Raw genomic sequence first — 18,886 nt, 5'->3', positions numbered from 1 at the left:
TTTAAATTACCACATGTTGAATAAATTATAATTTTATCAATAAATACTAATATGCGGGCTGATCCGCCAACCCGCGGATGAAAACCGATTAAACCTATGACCCACTGCGAATTAATCTATGTGGCCCGCTTATTTGCGGGTTTAATATATTTTCCCAAATCTGCCCTATAGTGAGATGATGTGGGCTCGACCCGCGGTTTTTGACCTATTTTGACTGCTTTAATTCCCATGAATCGTCTAATTTTAGAATTTCAAAACACAAAATTCTATTTTGTAAATCATAATTAATACGATGGGTATATTTATAAACAATTTTACATTTTCTCTACAATTCGTTATTATGAATATTTATAAGTATACTACACGATTCGTTTTACTAAAAAACACACACAATATTAAACGCAACGTATGTAAACTAATATTCTCCCGCGGTGGACCGCGGGTCCGATCCTAGTGGTTATAATTAATCTGTTAGTAGCAGTAGTTGTTGTGAATTGTGATTGAGGAAAGTCGACTTAAACCGGTATTGGTTAGTAATTAATGCCCTTTGATGTTGAATACCAATTTTGACGAATGCAAGTTGAAGAAGGAGTTCAATCTTTTTGTAACACCCCATTGACTTTTATCGTTTTTGTTTTAAACTTTTAATCATCCAAATCCTATTTCTTTGATTTTTGAGGATGATCATTTTTTTCAATCTCAAAATATAATCTTACATTGAACAATTTTCTGACGTGTACTAAATGACTAGAGAAAAGTGAAAACTCAGAAGGTGATTGATCTTTCGTTTCCCTCTGAAGAAATTAAATTTTTTCGGTTTCCTCGAAATGCAAAAATAAAATAAATAAACAGATAAAAAGGGAAAAAGAAGAGATGCTTTAACACACATAAGTCAAAAACACTTAAGTCAAATCTTGAAGATCTAACGGTTGAGATTCTATCTCGTCATCTTCCTTCTTAATGATATCTATCGATTAATATAAAAAATATTAAAACCCTAAAAGAAACCAAAAAAATTGGAAAAAGAAAAATGAAAAAAAAATCCCTAATTCTCTCTCTCTAGAAATTCTCTTTTTTTTTTTTTGTATCTCTCTCTAAAAAGGAATGGAACCTAACGAAAGCCACCATCACCACCAACAACAGCTCCATCACCACCACCAGCAACAGCAACAGCAGCAGCACCAGCAACGACTCAGTTCTCCTTACTTCCACCACCAACTACAGCATCACCACCACCCAACCACCGTAGCAACCACCGCTTCTACCGGAAACGCCGTTCCATCTTCCAACAATGGGCTTTTCCCTCCGCAGCCTCAGCCGCAACACCAGCCTAATGATGGTTCATCGTCACTCGCGGTGTACCCTCATTCAGTTCCGTCCTCGGCTGTGACGGCGCCGATGGAGCCGTTAAAGAGGAAGAGAGGTCGACCAAGAAAGTATGTGACGCCGGAACAAGCCCTAGCGGCTAAGAAAATGGCGTCTTCTGCGAGTAGTTCCTCTGCTAAAGAGAGGAGAGAGCTTGCTGCTGTTACCGGAGGTACGGTATCGACTAATTCCGGGTCATCGAAGAAATCTCAGCTTGGTTCTGTCGGTGGGTTTACTCTTTTCAAGAACAGCCCTTTTTTGTTTTGAATCGAATCGTTGGTCAATTTGGTTCTTATTGATATCTAAATTTTCCAACTTTCTTGTCAATTATTAATCCCCAATTCTTAAAGTTTGATACTTTAGCTGTTAATTCGTTGGTGTGATTTGAGACGTAAGTGCCTTAAATTAGCATTATGTAACTCTGTAAATTGCAACAGTAGATTTACATTTTGAGTTTCTTAATTACACTGAAGAGTGAGTGAGATAGATTCTTGTTTGTATAGTTTTATCAATTTTATTGAATTTGTTTCTTTTTAGATCCCATTGAGTATCTTATCAAGTGAGCCTTTAGTGATATTCTGTAATTTGTGTTATACTCTGAGCTTCACAAGAAGTTTTTTTTTTTTTTTCCTGCAGGGAAAACTGGACAATGCTTTACTCCGCATATCGTTAATATAGCTCCTGGTGAGGTATGTCATGTTCTTGTACACTTAAGATCCTTACTTGTTATAGATTTTGTTGGTGTAGGCACAATATCTAGCATTCTTTCAAATCTAAGTCATTATCTCTTTGTTTCTTTGATACTAATGCAAATCGAGGAGGATCCTTAATGCTTTTAATGTTCTCTGGATGAATCTGACAGGATGTGGCCCAGAAGATTATGATTTTCGCAAACCAAAGCAAGCATGAACTATGCGTTCTTTCTGCATCAGGCACTATCTCTAATGCATCCTTGCGCCAACCGGCTACAGCAGGAGTCAACGTATCGTATGAGGTGATTTTCTCTTGCCGTAAATTAGTACTCAGCTTTCTTCTTTGTTGTTTCTTACCAAAGGGGAGAGGAGGTTTCTTACTTTCTGATCCTGTCTAGTCTGTGTGATAGAGGAGAATTGTTTCACAACACAGACAGCATGTTGATAGAGCTAAAAAGATTCTTAATTCAGATACTTTCTTCTAAGTTTGCATATCATTGTTAGACTTGCTTCAAAATTCCAAAAACTTTTTCAGGGTCAGTACGAGATTCTCTCACTATCTGGATCATATATCCGAACTGAACAAGGTGGTAAAACCGGCGGCCTTAGCGCTTCTTTGTCTGCTTCAGATGGTCAGATCATTGGTGGAGCGATTGGGACCCACCTCACAGCTGCTGGCCCGGTTCAGGTACAATTCTGTTATATCATAGTTTCGACTTGCATATATAGAAACAGATGTTTCCTTTATGTGTTATTGTTTCCAACCATCTTACATAAAACTGACCATTGCCTATAATAGGTATCCCTATTGATAGCCTTAGATTTGTGCAAATGCAGGTGATTCTTGGTACGTTTCAGCTTGATAGAAAGAAGGATGCCGCCGGGAGTGGTGGGAAAGGGGATGCTTCAAACAGCGGAAGTCGGTTAACTTCTCCGGCAAGCACTGGTCAGTTGCTTGGCATAGGTTTCCCTCCTGGTATGGAATCTACGGGAAGAAATCCAATGAGGGGAAACGATGAGCAGCAGCATCATCATCATCAACCCGGTTTAGGTGGACCTCATCATTTTATGATGCAAGCACCGCAGGGGATGCACATGACACATTCCAGGCCAGCTGAATGGCGCGGAGGAGGCAACAGCGGTCTTGATGGCAGAGGCGGTGGCGGGTATGATTTGTCAGGTAAAAAGCTCAAAACTTCTTAAAAGATGATGTCTTTTTACTCAAAGTTCAAACCCTTAAATCCAACAAAGACAGATTAGAATTGCTATGGAGATGGTGAAAACCAATACTAAGTATTGGTCGAGATCTAGGAATTACAGGCAAACACCAAGCTAAAGTTTTTTCCTTTGGGTAATCTTGTGCAGGACGGATAGGACATGAGTCGTCAGAGAATGGAGATTACGAGCAGCAAATACCGGATTAGAAGAGCTTCGACGAGAAGTGTGTAGAGTTTAGATTCCAAGTAGAAACAGAAGCCGAGCAAAGAATCTGAACTGAGAGAGGACTTATTAGACAGAGTCTCGTCTGAAGGGTTTTTATCATAGAAAGAATTTGCTGAGTGCTGCTTTTGTTCTTCTTCTTGATACGGTGTATTATATTAACTCAACCTTTTTTTTCTTTCAATAACGATTCTGCTTCACTTTCAATTTCATTCCTTTTTTTATACTCTTTTTCTTTTCCTATATTTACATTTTTTTGGTTGTTTTTTTTTTCTTTCTTTTGTTGTTACTAAAAAAGGAAATGCTCTTTTATGAAATATATACACTTCGTTTGTTCAGTTTCTACTTATGTTAATTATTCATAACCTATCTTATTTAGTAAACGGTTCCTACGAGCCGTTACTTGGACCAAACATTAACTCATTTGACGAAGAACAAAAAAAAAAAAAACTACTTTGGTAAATCAACTTTACTTCGAGAATTCTATTTATTTATTCATTTTAATATTGATTTAGTTGTAAATAAGCCAAAAATTACTGTTAAAAGTTCTCTCTTTAATGGGAATTATTTTGTTGATATCTAAGCTAAAGTGAAACACCACCATTTTTATTGACTTAAGCAACTTTCCGGAAATTCTGCTGCTTTTGTCTTAAAAAACTTTGAATATTGTTGACTCCAGTCTGAAAATCCGCAACTGAAACTCCCGGAAAAGATCTCCAACCACCGGACCAACTCGGTTTCTTCTCTTTTCTATTCACTTCTGTTTCTTCTCCTCTTCTGTGAAAAAAGATGTCAGATTGACTCGATTTCGTTGATGCAAATGGAGACGGGTCGTTCTTATTTTTCTTACTAGATTCGAAAGGTGTGTTCTTTTTCTATTCTATTATTGGCTTGAATCTAGCTTTCATTTTCTCTGATTACCCTCCTCTGGAATTTTCCCGGAAAAAAAAAAAAACTTAAAGTCGGTTTCTTTTCTCACTACTTCGAATATCGAGGAACATAGATCTTGATTCCTTCTTCTGGGTATGCGTGTTTGAAGTTCGTTAATCTCATTGGTGTCTACGCGTTGTGGAAATCTATGAATACCAAGTCAGTTATTTGTAATTTGGTTCATTGGATCTCAACTTGTAGAGAGCCTGAAGGCTGAGACTGGATTTGATTAGGGTTTTAGATAGAGATTAAAGATTGGATCAGAAGATGTTAAGATCCTTAGGTCTTGGATTGCTTTTGTTTGCTCTTCTTGCTCTGGTTTCTGGTGATAATGATTACGTGAGCTGTAACTGTGACGACGAAGGTTTCTTAAGTGTCCACACCATCTTAGAATGTCAAAGAGTGAGTGATCTCTTAATCGCCATTGCCTATTTCTCTATACCTCTCGAGCTTCTCTACTTCATTAGCTTCTCCAACGTTCCTTTCAAATGGGTTCTTGTTCAATTCATTGCCTTTATTGTTCTCTGTGGAATGACTCATTTGCTTAACGCTTGGACGTATTACGGACCACACTCTTTCCAGCTTATGTTATGGCTTACCATCTTTAAATTCCTCACGGCGCTTGTCTCGTGTGCCACGGCGATTACGCTCTTGACTTTGATTCCGTTGCTGTTGAAGTGGAAAGTTAGAGAGCTTTATTTGAAGCAGAATGTGTTGGAGCTTAATGAAGAGGTTGGATTGATGAAGAGGCAGAAGGAAATGAGTGTGCAGGTTAGAATGCTTACTCGGGAAATCAGGAAATCGCTCGATAAGCATATGATTCTGCGGACTACTCTTGTCGAGCTATCCAAGATTCTTGATTTACAGAACTCTGCTGTTTGGATGCCTAACGAGAACAGAACCGAGATGCATTTGACTCATGAGCTAAGAGCGAATCCGATGAGGAGTTTCAGGGTAATCCCGATTAATGATCCCGATGTTGTTCAGGTTAGGGAGACCAAAGTAGTGACTATTTTGAGGAAAAACTCTGTTCTTGCGGTTGAGAGCAGCGGTTGTGGAAGTTCGGAAGAGTTTGGTCCGGTTGCCGCAATTCGAATGCCAATGCTTCACGGATTGAATTTCAAAGGAGGAACTCCCGAGTTTGTGGATACTCCTTATGCTATAATGTTTTGGTACTTCCGAGTGCGAATTCACGGGTTTGGACCGATAAAGAGATTGAGATAGCGGAAGTTGTTGCTGATCAAGTAGCAGTTGCTATCTCTCATGCCTCAGTTCCCGAAGAATCCCAGTTAATGAGAGAAAAACTCGGTATTCAAAATCGAGCTTCCTTCGAGCAAAACAGAACGCGATGATGGCAAGTCAAGCGAGGAACACCTGCCAGAAAGTGATGAGTCATGGAATGAGGAGACCAATGCACACAATTCTTGGTCTCCTCTCCATGTTTCAGTCTGAAAGTATGAGTCTTGACCAGAAAATCATCGTTGATGCGCTCATGAAAACAAGCACAGTTCTCTCTGCTTTAATCAACGACGTGATCGACATTTCGCCTAAAGATAACGGGAAATCTGCATTAGAGGTTAAACGGTTCCAGCTACATTCCTTGATAAGAGAAGCTGCTTGCGTTGCTAAATGCTTGAGCGTTTACAAAGGTTACGGTTTCGAGATGGATGTTCAAACGCGTTTGCCTAATTTAGTAGTGGGAGATGAAAAGAGAACGTTTCAGCTTGTGATGTATATGCTTGGGTATATCTTGGATATGACTGATGGAGGCAAAACAGTTACGTTCCGAGTTATCTCTGAAGGTACTGGAACTAGTCAGGACAAGAGCAAAAGAGAGACTGGAATGTGGAAATCGCATATGTCCGATGATTCCCTCGGTGTGAAATTTGAAGTTGAGATTAATGAGATTCAGAATCCTCCATTGGATGGTTCAGCTATGGCCATGAGACATATTCCGAACAGAAGGTATCATAGTAATGGAATTAAGGAAGGCTTGAGCTTAGGCATGTGTAGAAAACTTGCACAGGTTAGTGATCTCATCAATTCTCTGTTTCTATTTTTGGTTTATCTCATTGATAAATTTGGTATATAGATAATCTAATTATTAACTGTATATTTGATTTTGAAATTTGTTTGCAGATGATGCAAGGAAACATATGGATATCACCTAAATCGCATGGACAAACACAGAGTATGCAATTAGTTCTGAGGTTTCAGACAAGACCTTCGATTAGGAGATCAATTTTAGCAGGCAATGCTCCAGAGCTTCAACATCCGAATTCAAATTCGATTCTTCGGGGTTTAAGAATCACTCTAGCAGACGATGATGATGTCAACAGAACCGTTACTAAGAGACTTCTTGAGAAACTCGGCTGCGAAGTGACTGCTGTCTCGTCTGGTTTTGAGTGTTTGAGTGCGTTGTCAAATGTGGAAATGTCGTATAGAGTTGTGATTTTGGATCTGCAGATGCCGGAGATGGATGGTTTCGAAGTAGCTATGAAGATAAGGAAGTTTTGTGGACATCATTGGCCATTGATTATAGCTTTGACTGCGAGTACTGAAGATCATGTTAGGGAAAGATGTTTGCAAATGGGGATGAATGGTATGATTCAGAAACCGGTGCTTTTGCATGTTATGGCCTCTGAGCTTAGACGGGCTTTGCAGAGCGCAAGCGAGTGAAGCAAGCTCAGAGAAGGAAGCAGGAATTAAGAATCTTGAAATGAATCAAGAATCAAGAATCAAGAAAAGCAGAGTGAGGATTCTTTGAAGATGTGAAGCATCAAGACCTCTCTGGGGATGTGTTTTTGTTGTTGTTGTCTCAGTTCTACGACGATGAGAATTGAGTCAGTTTTCTCTATTTAGCCTAGTTTGGAGATTGGTTGGTTCGAAACTATTTATACGTAATGATTTCGCATTTTTAGCGGAAAATAACATAATTTTATTAGATTTAATAATAATTAATTTTATAGGTTAATCTTTGAGTAATCCTCTCTAACCTTTTTATACAAATCTATTTTTTCATCTCATTATTAAATTGACATAATTTGTCAAAATTCATCGCTTGTATTCCTCTATTGCTCTAATTTTTAATTCTTGTTTACTAGTACTATTCAGACCTAGTGTTTCAAGCATTCCACACTACATATATTTTGGACATTTCTTTGTCAGCGAAAAAGAAATAATATTGTAATAAATCAAATGAAATTTATTAATTACATTGACAAAACTTAAATAATTAATAAATTTCATTTGATTTATTACAATATTATTTCTTTTTCGTTTACAAAGATATAATATTAATTACATCTTTTGTCAATGTAATTTAGTATATTTTTAACAATCTATTTTAAAAAATACTTTTGACAAATAAAATAATTATTAATTATTTTGACAAATAAAATAAAATACAATATAGATAACATTTAACAATCTATTTTTAATTTAATTTTTGTTAAAGTCGAACACCAAAGTTAGTGTTATTTAATGCCTTGTATAGTCTTAAGAACACACATCACGTAACGCTATAATATTGATGTTCATATTTTAACATATACTATGATTGGATTGGATGATATAACAAATACCCAACGACAAAAAAAATCCCCATTCTAACTTTTGACTCAGCTCTCGTTTCTTTCAAATAATTAACAAAAAAATCTTCCAAATTAAAAATTATCATGAAAGTATCTATGTTAGTTGATAAAACATCATTCATAGTATAATTTTAAGAATATGATATATGTTGTAATAGACAGTAAAGGAAATAAGTTTTTAAAAAAAAAAAAGGAAATAAGTTATTATCTCTATTCTCTACTGTTATTCTGAAAATTACCATATGTATGTCAAGTACTCGAATACAAAAAAATCAGAAGTTTATAATAATGGTTATTGGATATCAATTTAATCCTTATTTCCATTTTTTTTTTGTCTACTATCAATATATTAATATGGAAAATTAAGAAGAAAACAAAAACTTTAACAAAAAAAAAATCATGAATTGCATATATGCATTATCATTGAGTATTATTTTAAGTGAGGACCATCTGCTACGGATATTTATGTAATTGAAAATTAATGGGAATTTATAAAAATATTTCTTTTTTGTTTTTTATGTGTGATAAGCAATACCTCGGCGTACTAATTATTTAAAAAAACTCCCGTTTATATTGTTTTTTTAGGACCCCTAAGCAATGCTTTATCTTGTGGTCTTAGTTATACTTTTAATAATGCTCGTTTATGGATTCCTTTTCAAAGTATTATTTGTTAATTGCTCTAGTTTTAAACTTTTGTCTAATTAATTATTATTGTCTTTTGAGTGCGGTTTAGGGCTTCCTTTTTAATAAAGGTATCACAAGCAAATTATGATTTGATTTTTTTACACAATACTTTTTCAAATTTCTAGTTTTTAAATTACTTACAAATAAAAAAAAGAAATCAGGTTTGATAATTTGATAATTATATATATATTTTATTTAAATTTTAGTTAACTCAATCATTTAGAAGAAAGTGCTCACTTTGTTGGACTTAAATATGAATATTGCTCCATGGCTAAAAAAAATAATTTATATATGTAAATTTTTGTCACACCTTAATATCAACGACTAGTTTTCGGATAGATATATAAAAATAAGAGATTAAGAGCTAAGGATCCATCATATTTTGTTGTTGACCTGCTTGACTAAATTAATGGGAATAATTAAGTCATATTTTTTCCAAAGCATACATTATCAAAGGGAACTAATTAATGTGAATACTTCAATTAAGTCATATTTAGTATATAATATGCATTTCTGCTCGAGAAAGTACGGATATTGAATAAACAATTACCAGGTCCATTAGGGTTTGCGTTTTGCAAGAGGAACCCATGTGGTACCATGTGAATAGGTCCTCTCTTCTCATACCTTTGTTTATGATTTTTAATTAAAAGATGGTCAAGAAAGCCTAGAAAATTGGTAAAATGACGACACTTAAAAGATGACAAACAAGGGGTATATATATACGCTTGTATTAAGAAATAAATTTGGTATAATAGTTACACTGGACTATTTTCCCCTGGTATTTTAGTTGCATTGGTTTTGCAGTTTGCCATATAAACATGCATATATAATATAACAACTATTTTTGTAGTCGATTGTTTTGTTATATTAGTAGAGGTTGACTACCGCTTCTTTGTATATATAATATGTTTGACCGTTTGCAGATTCACAAAACCATATAAATTTAATATTAGTTAGGATATCCAAACGATTTGATTTACCAAAAGACACCTGCATATATATGTAAATATTTTTTATTATCATTTGTAATAAACAGACTTAAAATAAATTAGGGTACTTATAACTTGTCAGGTATAGATAGTAGAGCTAATGCTTTTGCAAATGATATTTTATATAAGTGTACCAACAAATAAATCACTGCACCACCAAATAATCATAAATGTAATATAATATAAGAATTCTTAATTTGTGTATATTTGGATTCGAACCAAGTAGTACTTCCTGGAATCGGAGGGAAGTTATCTTTCTTGGTAATAATTTATATTTTAAACGGATATATGCATAGTACTGATGATCGATGTACATTGTTTAAACAATGTAGCTCTTAATCGAGTTAGAATCCGATAATTATCTTGTTCAGAAGGTTGGTATAATCACATGCATGTCATGGTATTTGCTTACATGTATTTGATTTATCATTTTATTGCATAATTTATAGCAAAATAAAACAAATTTATGATTAATGAGGCCAGATGAGTGTGGTGAGGCTTGTGATTCCCAATCCAATAAATGCATGCACACATACATAGATATATTTATATTTTTAGTAATATACTAGAAAAAAATATCTTATATACATGTAGTGTGAATCTATGAACCATGGAAAGGAATTAGACCAAGCACTATATGATTTTATCATTTTCAAATTATATATAGCCTATAATGCTAATCAATAATCATATGTGAAAAGGGTCAACCCCAAGGTGTTCTAATTTAATGAGGATCAATCATATGCATATATATATATATATATATATATATATGAACACATAACTTCATTATGAAAAATGGAGAACCCAATTCAAGAGAAAAACTTTTAATAAAAGATCATAAAAACACAAGTAAGCTAAGTGAAATTTAGCAAATAATAATCATAGTCAAGAGAGAACATAATATAATGTTCACACACTATATAGCTCACTAGTAACAAGTAGCAACTGACTGGTTTTCATCATCATCATAATAAACATCATTATAATTCTTATTGTTAACTTCTGTAAATTAAAAAGCCATTTCAACGCACGTTAAAATCCTGACCTAGCTTGAGCCCAACCATAAGCTTCTTGGCCGCTCATCTGTCCTCCGCCACTGCCACCATTAGAAACAAGATTTCCGGGCATATTATACACCGGAAGTCCTTGGTTACCGTCGCCTCCACCAGCACCGCTGCTCAGCGGCGAACCTCCCCCTCCGAGCTGCCCCGGAACGACTCCTCCGCTGCCTCCACCACCGCCTCTCTCTGCTGCCTCTTCCTCCTCCAATGGCAATCTCTCGTAAGTCGCGTTAGAGAACGTGGCCGCAATGAGCATCACTGGACCAGCCGCCATCAATGGACCCACCACGCTTCCTCCAACAACCTGACCTTGACCACCGGCTAAGTAAATCGTTAAACCGGTGGAACCAGGTGGAGCCGGTCCTGGCAAGAAAGAACCGGTTAAAGAAAGAATCTCAAACCTCCCTTGTAAAGCCAAAACTGCCGCACCACCAGGAGCTGCCGCAACCGCAGCCGTCGAGGGTTGACGGAGGGTGACGTTAGCCACTGTGCCGTTTCCGCTTAAGATGCAGATGCCACGTTGACGCCGCCTAGCAAAAGTAGCTAGGGTTTCGATGACGTCAGTACCACTAGCGATCTCCATGACATGGCTCTTGAGAGCGTTTGGGGAATCACGCGTGACGAAGATCGGTGGCTTTGGTTTGTTCTTAGAACCAGCAGGGCGTCCACGTGGACGGCGCGTGGGGGCTTCTACGGCTCCTTCACGTGGCTCGTGGTCGTCTCCACTCAAGTTGTCTCTATCGTCGTCGTTGTTGTTGTTATCGACTTCTTGGTGATGATGATGGTTGTTGTGACCTGAGTCCATGGCCATGTTCATGGAGATGTGGAGATCTGGTTTCTTTAACTGAGAGGAACCAGGCGGCGTCGTTTCGAGGCCGGAGAGGTTAACTTGTCCTGTCCACCATGGATTCGCCATGAATGCCCTAGGGAGGTTAAATTCTGATTTATGATTATATCTTTTAAGAAGTGAAACCCTAAGAATTATAAGTAAATTTAGATCAGGAAGATGAAGAAAAAACTGAAAAACCTAGAAGAGGTGATAAGATTTTTCAGATCCTGATTTTTTAACACTTTTACAAGTTTTTGTGTTGTGAGAAACACAACACAATTTGCGAAAAAGGTTAATTAAAACAACACGACAAAGAATGATACTAAGCAAGAAAGAGAAAAGATGTAATGTATAAGCTAACTTATAAAATAAGTGGGAGCATATGTAGATACTATACATATACATGTATGCGTATTGGCGTTTATAAGAAATAAAAATTTAAAACAAATCCCCCAACTCAAGGCTTGAGAGAGTGACATAATTATATTTAAGATAGAAAAAAAAAAGTCGTATTACAAATAGGATACAATAGGCATTGTACGTTTTCTTGGGGAATTTTTGTTGACATATTGTTTTGCAATTTTATTGTCATTTAATCTGTTAATTGGCATTAAATATTAATTGGTTAAGACTTAAGATAACATTTTAAAACCTGTCATTTTGTATTTTGTCTTTTTTAAGTTAGCGTTATAATTGATGTGTAGGGTCGAGCGCCGAGGTTGAACTAATGGGGCGCACGATCGTTTTCCCATTTCAATATTTTATTTCGAAAGTTGAATCATAAGGTTTTCTCGAATATAAAAAACAGTATAAAATAATATCTACGAAGTGCTTCATTGGATCCAAATATAATATTTACACGAATCTATAACAGCCAACATATTAAACAATTACACATACAAAAGATTTATAATTTGCTAACTATTGAAAAGTTTGGATACCTGAAGGAGATGAAATTCAATTAAAAACTTCAGAGTGTGTGGTGTGTGGGGGCGTTTCCTTACCATAATTTTTTAATATAATTTAAAATTGGAAAGACTTACGGAAATATTATAAAAAATAATTTTGATTTTTTAAGAAATCATTTTCAAACTTAAAGATTGAATAACATATGGTTTTCCATTTGAATATAATTTGTTTCCAGATACTTGATTGAATAAGTCCTCTAGAACGTCTTATTAAAACAAAAACACTCATTTTAAACTGAGTTTACACTGCTTAAACAAATAGGTGTGATTTTAAAATGTTTCATTCATATATATTTGTTAGAAGAATAACTTTTGCTAAACTTATTTAAAATAACTTACTCAAATAATCATTACATATAATGCGGTCATATAAGCCTAAGAATAATATATTTGATAGAAATAAAATAGTATTTACAATACACGCATGCATCGTAAGAAGCTTAACTAGGAGAGTCTATATTTAAAGTTACTACTTAGTACTTACTAGTTGTAGCAAAAATGAGTTTTTTTTTTCTTCTTATTAATGTATCTATACTAGATTTTAACCCGCGGTACACCGTGGGGCTATATTTTCTTAAAAAAATCAAAATGTAATTTGTTTGATAGATTATTTTGATTGTTAATTTTAGGATTTCACCCGTGGTATACTATCTTTTATAAATATCAACCCAAATCCGTCCCATCATATTACCCGTCCCGTGAAATTAAACATCATTTAGTTATTTTTCTTTTTAATAATACTTTTATTTAAAAGCTATATAATTCAAGTCAATTTAAAAATTTCTTTTAAATGGTTCCCATAAGATATATATACATATATATTAAATTTGTATAGAGTTGAAATAATATTAATATTACAAACTTTTTATATAATTTAAATATTATAAATATTTTTAAAAATATGCAATATATATTTTTTGTTATTGAATAAGAAGATATTATGTGTAAGAAATGTAGAAAATAAGAGTTTAATATTTTTATTATGGAGTCGCAAGAAAAATCTTTTATTTCTATACATGTTATTCGTTTATTAATAATAAAAGAAAACAAATCCTTTAAATTAGATATTAACTAAAATAAACGCACCATAATTACTTATTAAGTAACAACCAATAAATGTCACCAAAAAATAGGTAACAACCAATAAATTCTAAACGCAGTAATTAAAGAATGAGATATTAAAAAAAAATATCAAATAAGATATAAGAATCTTAAAATAATTGAATATCTAAATAATTTAATTGTTAGTGTCGATTTTAATGCCTTCATTAATGTGGATTTTTTTTTTTACAGAGAAATATTTCCTAAAGATTATCACATTAATGACTCAGAAAATTAAGGAATATATGAATTTATGATTCTCGAAATCGTGTTGGTAATATCTTTAATTAATATTTTTCAAATTTAAATAATTATTGCCAATGGCATTCATCCGTAAATACATTCCAACTCCAGGATTTATTTGCTAAAAGTCATCCAAAAATGTATATAGATATTTCAATGACTCAACATACCAAAATTAACCAATATATCTTTCCAGCCACCTCCTTATCATATTATCCATTGTCTAAAGTAAAGTTTAATCGCCTTCATATTATACATGCATACTATTCGAAATTATTATATCCAAAGAAAAACAAAAATTTGAAAGTCGTTTACTTTAGTATTTTTTAATTTTTACTGTTCTTTTTTTTTTCCTACTCAACAACTCTCAACTAAAACATAATTTATGTAGAAATATAGCTAAAACATTATTTATTGATTAATTTAATTGAGGTAGACAAAAAAGCCAAAGGGTGGTTGAACTCCTCGGGACTACATAAACATAACACACAATAATGAAACAAAAAGAATTAATTATACGACTGTACCGATTATATGATTTCTTCTGTGTTATTTTCTAACTTGCACAAGTCTTACCTCTTTCCCCTTAATATATTTGACTACTTTAGCATAACACTTGTAGTTCACTCTTTTTTTATTTATTTGAAAGGCCTACTATAATCGCGGATGAGGTACGGAGTTCAATTGCGATAGACCGACCGGAAAGTATTTAATATGAATTTTTTTTTTTCAAAAAGAAATGAAATTTCATAAACTTTCTGTAGAAGAGAAAATCATTTTAATAGTAATTATTATTTTTTAGCTCCAAAAACTATTTGGGCCGAGAATATGTGATTTAATTTCATAAAAGGCCCAGAAGGCGAACACAAATCCAGTTTCGGCTCCGACTCTTCCCACACGCGTGCGCGACCGTCTCCGTCGACGAACCGGAGAGAGAGATGGCGGACAATCTATTCTCAGGGCTGCCACCTCCTTCTTCATCTCAGCAGCAAGAGCTACCAATTTTTCCAAAACCAGACGATTCAAAGATTGAAATTTCCTCTCCAGCTCCGACTCTGGTTCTCAAGAGTGCCCTAAAGCGATCGAAGCCACAAGAATCTGCACCCAATGTTTCAGGTACGCTTAATCTTCGAACAATTTATCCGATACTGTGTCTTTGTTATCTAAATTCGATTCCTTTTGGTACCGTGCTCATCAAATGACACAGCTCCTCCTGTTCTCAAGAGCGCACTTAAGCGATCAAAACCATCAGAATCTACACCGGAACCAGAAGGTACATACAATTCCGAAGCAATTTACTCGTTTGAGTTACTTAGAATAAGAATGGAACCATCAATTTGTATAAAATCTTTGAAATTTCTGTTGCAGCTCCTAAAAAGCGTCTACAGTTCAAGACATCAACCGATGCATCAGAAGAACAAGTGATTGAAGCGATGCAGAAGATAACATCTCACATCAAGAACCCTTCTAAGTTCTCCAAAGCCTCAAAGCTTGCTATACGGCTGATCCAAGCTGGTAGTGTGAAGCCAGAAACAAGCAGCTACTTCATTGCGATGCTTGAGGCTGCCATGTCCTCAAAAACTCCTTGTACAGATCGCTTGGTTCGAGCAGACTATCATGCATTGTTCTCGGCAGCTCAGGATGTCGCCGAGGTAAACAAATATATAACTCAGGTTATCCTTCAACTTTGGTATTAGCATGTTGATGAATGTTCATATGTTTTTGTTCTTATTTAGTGTCTAGATAAAAGCCAGAAGAATCTGTTGACCATATGGACATTCAAAGCAGTTGTGGCTAATGACCTCTTCACTGATGACAGCTTTGTGGTAAGAACCTCATGTACCTTAATCGCTCACTTATACCAATATTTTGGACTATGTTAGAATATAGATTGCCTCGTCACTGTGTTATGACCTGTAATATGGATATTATTGTCTTCAACCATTATCCTCTGAGGTTTTCATAGTGTCTCATTTACATTGTTTTCTTGGTTTAGTTTTCCAAGACTGCTACTCGAATAAAGGAGGCTATATCTGATCTTCCGGTTTCAACTGAGGAGGATGATGTGGAAGAAGCAGCTGCTCTTGAAGAAGCGGCGGTGAAGGAAAATGGAGATGGCCAGACAACGCAGGACGCAGCTGAAGCTGCTTCAGCTGGAAATAATGAGGATGTCGAGTCTGATCCCTTTGGGCTCGATGCCTGGATTCCCAGTTCTGGAAAGAAAAATGGTAAAACAAAGATAAAGAGAACAAATGAAGATACAGATGCTGAAGAGAATAAGAGGTTTCTCAGGTCAAAAAGAGAAGCTTTGATTACATGCTTGGAGATTGCTGCTCGCCGTTACAAAGTTCCATGGTAAGAATGCTTCCATGATTCACAGTACCTGTTGAGCTGAATTTATCCCATTGAACTTGATATTATGTCAAAACTGCAAAATTGAGGAATGATTGGATTCATTTTCAGGTGCCAAACTGTTATAGACATATTGGTGAAACATGCCTTTGAGAACGTGTCAAGGTTCACATCACAGCAGAGACAAGCAGTGGAGAAACTCTGGGCTTCTGTTCGAGAACAACATCTCCGTAGGAAGCAAGGCAAATCAGTTACAGGAAAACTCGACGTAACAGCTTTTGAATCGCTTCAGGATAAATACGCCAATGAGAAAATGAGCATCCGGAGCTCAGTTGGAGCCAGCGGTGAACGCCGTGCACAGCAATGGCTCGGTTAATAAAACATTTACCAAAAAAAGTCTGATTGGTAGGATTTTTTCACTAAGACAGGAACTAGAAAGCATATAGATAAAATCTTGCTCTGTTTCTGATTGTATCTTAGAACAAAAAGTTTCCACCTTTATCCAAAAATTTTACATGATCATGACTCAGTAATCTATTACAGGATATGGGTATTGATTCTATATCAGTCCCAGTTTTGATGACTTGTCTGCCAATCTTCATCATCTTCTCTTGGCGGCCTCACCACCAAAACAACCATCCCTAAACTCTCCTTCACCTCTCTCGCCTTCAACTCTGATCCTTTCTCTAGCTTAAGTCCGTTCTCAGCCACAACGAGGAAATACCCGTCATCGGCCTCCACGAAATTCCTCACCCTATCGGTCACTACCAGTAAAGGCTCCTCCTTTCCGTCGCAAGGCAGTACTTTTCTATCATCCCTGAAAGAAACCGCCACACCGCCTTTCCCAATGGCCGCCACTGGGTTCCACCCCGGAAGAACTACCCATCTCTTCCATCCTTTCTCCGCCTCAACCACCTTGAAATCCCCTCCGGCTATGATCTCCATTGGAGCTTCAAGAATCTTCTTTTCCCCTTCCTCTGCTTTACAAACCGGCAAAACCACAACGGAGCTCGCTCCTGCTACTTCTCCGAACTTAAGCCTCACCACCGGAATCCGAATAGCTTTGACTTCCTCTTCCTTCTTCTTCTTCTCCTTCTCCTTCTCTTCTTCCTTCTCCCCGTATAGCTCTTTGTTCAACTTGTTCTTAGCCTTTTCTGATTCTACAACCCCCAATGCTTGTAGAAGCATGGAGGTTCTCTGTTCCGATGGATTCTTGTTCTCTCTGCTCTGCCTGTAATACAAGAACGAAAGACAATCTCCTGGTAAATTGTAATCAAAATCCAACCATCCAACGTCACCACGCCGGTTAGGATAATCCTTGATGGCTCGCGCCAAATCTTGTGCGCCTTTCGAATCAATATTACGATCAATGATGAATGTGGCAGCCGCAACGCGTTGCGTGGTGCTAAGGAGACGGATTTCGTAGAGAAGCTCTGCACCACCGGTGTCGAACGCCGCAATGAGCTCCGGTTCATGTATAGATTGAAGAATTGAGTCACGAACTTGTGCACCGACGATTAAACGGTTCTGCTCGATGCTTGAGATTCCGGTGAGTTCTTCGATGGTGGGAGGAGTGAAACCATTGGTGTAGAGAGAAGAGATAAGAGGTGCGTATTCGAACCAGAGAGCCATTCGACCGGCGAGGATTTCGATTTTACCGGCGGAGTCGAGTGAACGGAATTTGGTTGGAATAGGAGATGACGGTGGCCGGAACGGTTGGTAAAGCTGTTGCCGCGCCGGAGGGTTTCTGGGAATCATGTTAGCAGAGGATTTTTTGGGTATCATGGAAGCAGTAACGGTACGGGGTAATGGATTAACGGGTCGGGTAATCGGGTTGGTGAATAATCCATGAGTGGTGGATTGTGTGAAAGGTGAGGAGATTGAGGATTTGAGAGAAAACATGGTGAATCCCCAGTGAGAGGTGTTGCAGACTTTGTGAAGACGAAGATGTTATTAATGTGGTCTTATCTTTGTGACAAAACCAAACCGATTTTGAACCGGATTGGTATAAACCGGATTAGATATTTCTCTCTCTCTCTCTTTTAACCGGAAAAAGAAGATATTTTTCGTTTAGTGGAGCGTGGAGGACATTTATAGTAACGAATCAGAATTGTTTTTTCTATTTCTTTTTTACAAATATGTAGTAGATTTAAAAAATTTTATTTCCTATTTTTATAATCCAGATAAAATTAAACTATTCAACCTAAACATTGTTATCTAATGCCACTCTTAACTCTAAAGTCTAAACCCTAATCGTATTGAAACCACATACAGTGTAGCTCAAATAAATTTATAGGAGGTTTCCAAAGTTCATGATATGACCTCTGATTATCTTTATGTTTTCATATGTGACAGTTAATTTCTTGTTCTCACCATGGACCTATGGTCCGGATAAATCCTTTTGAAACCATGATATATATATCAAAGACAGTAATATCGTTTCCCATAACATAGGAATGAAAAAAAAAAAAAAAAAAAAACAAACATAGGAATGAAAAATTTGAACTACATGAAATTAAAATCAACCATATAAGTATTTAAAAATTAGAATTTTCAGTTTAAAATTTTTTGTCATTGCGTTGTGCCAATATATCATTACTTCAGTCTAATATTAATATTACAAAACTTTTCGTAGT

At 35.9% G+C, this 18,886-nt stretch overlaps 5 protein-coding genes across 6 annotated transcripts; 3 read left to right on the top strand and 2 right to left on the bottom strand.

Moving 5' to 3' along the window:
• Positions 1–901: 901 nt before the first annotated feature.
• LOC9320519 (AT-hook motif nuclear-localized protein 14) lies at positions 902–3,721 on the top strand. 2 transcript variants are annotated; one of them, XM_021030933.1, is made up of 6 exons: positions 902–1,591; positions 2,002–2,054; positions 2,228–2,359; positions 2,593–2,745; positions 2,895–3,237; positions 3,423–3,721. In XM_021030933.1, the coding sequence occupies exons 1-6, from the start codon at positions 1,105–1,107 to the stop codon at positions 3,479–3,481; spliced, it is 1,227 nt and encodes a 408-aa protein (XP_020886592.1). In that variant the 5' UTR covers positions 902–1,104; the 3' UTR covers positions 3,482–3,721. The 2 variants fall into 2 exon arrangements, with proteins under 2 accessions (XP_020886592.1, XP_020886593.1); XM_021030934.1 differs by having other exon boundaries at positions 1,030–1,537.
• A 391-nt stretch (positions 3,722–4,112) lies between these two features.
• On the top strand, positions 4,113–7,401 carry LOC9318431 (protein EIN4). The gene is given in 4 exon segments (XM_021030932.1): positions 4,113–5,592; positions 5,595–5,750; positions 5,753–6,453; positions 6,567–7,401. Coding segments are annotated over 4 exon segments (2,295 nt in total). The 5' UTR covers positions 4,113–4,694; the 3' UTR covers positions 7,107–7,401.
• A 3,103-nt stretch (positions 7,402–10,504) lies between these two features.
• Positions 10,505–12,152, bottom strand: LOC9320518 (AT-hook motif nuclear-localized protein 19). The gene has a single exon (XM_002882317.2). The coding sequence runs from the start codon at positions 11,671–11,673 to the stop codon at positions 10,729–10,731; it is 945 nt and encodes a 314-aa protein (XP_002882363.1). The 5' UTR covers positions 11,674–12,152; the 3' UTR covers positions 10,505–10,728.
• A 2,288-nt stretch (positions 12,153–14,440) lies between these two features.
• LOC9318430 lies at positions 14,441–16,769 on the top strand. Its single transcript, XM_021031508.1, has 6 exons — positions 14,441–15,014; positions 15,106–15,171; positions 15,267–15,550; positions 15,635–15,724; positions 15,895–16,253; positions 16,362–16,769. The coding sequence occupies exons 1-6, from the start codon at positions 14,837–14,839 to the stop codon at positions 16,624–16,626; spliced, it is 1,242 nt and encodes a 413-aa protein (XP_020887167.1). The 5' UTR covers positions 14,441–14,836; the 3' UTR covers positions 16,627–16,769.
• Positions 16,694–18,189, bottom strand: LOC9318429 (rubisco accumulation factor 1.2, chloroplastic). The gene has a single exon (XM_002882316.2). The coding sequence runs from the start codon at positions 18,150–18,152 to the stop codon at positions 16,815–16,817; it is 1,338 nt and encodes a 445-aa protein (XP_002882362.1). The 5' UTR covers positions 18,153–18,189; the 3' UTR covers positions 16,694–16,814.
• Between the last annotated feature and the right edge of the window lie 697 nt (positions 18,190–18,886).

Source organism: Arabidopsis lyrata (assembly GCF_000004255.2).
Source record: "Arabidopsis lyrata subsp. lyrata unplaced genomic scaffold ARALYscaffold_3, whole genome shotgun sequence".
Lineage (NCBI taxonomy): Eukaryota > Viridiplantae > Streptophyta > Magnoliopsida > Brassicales > Brassicaceae > Arabidopsis > Arabidopsis lyrata.
This window is presented reverse-complemented; position numbering and strand designations above follow the sequence as displayed.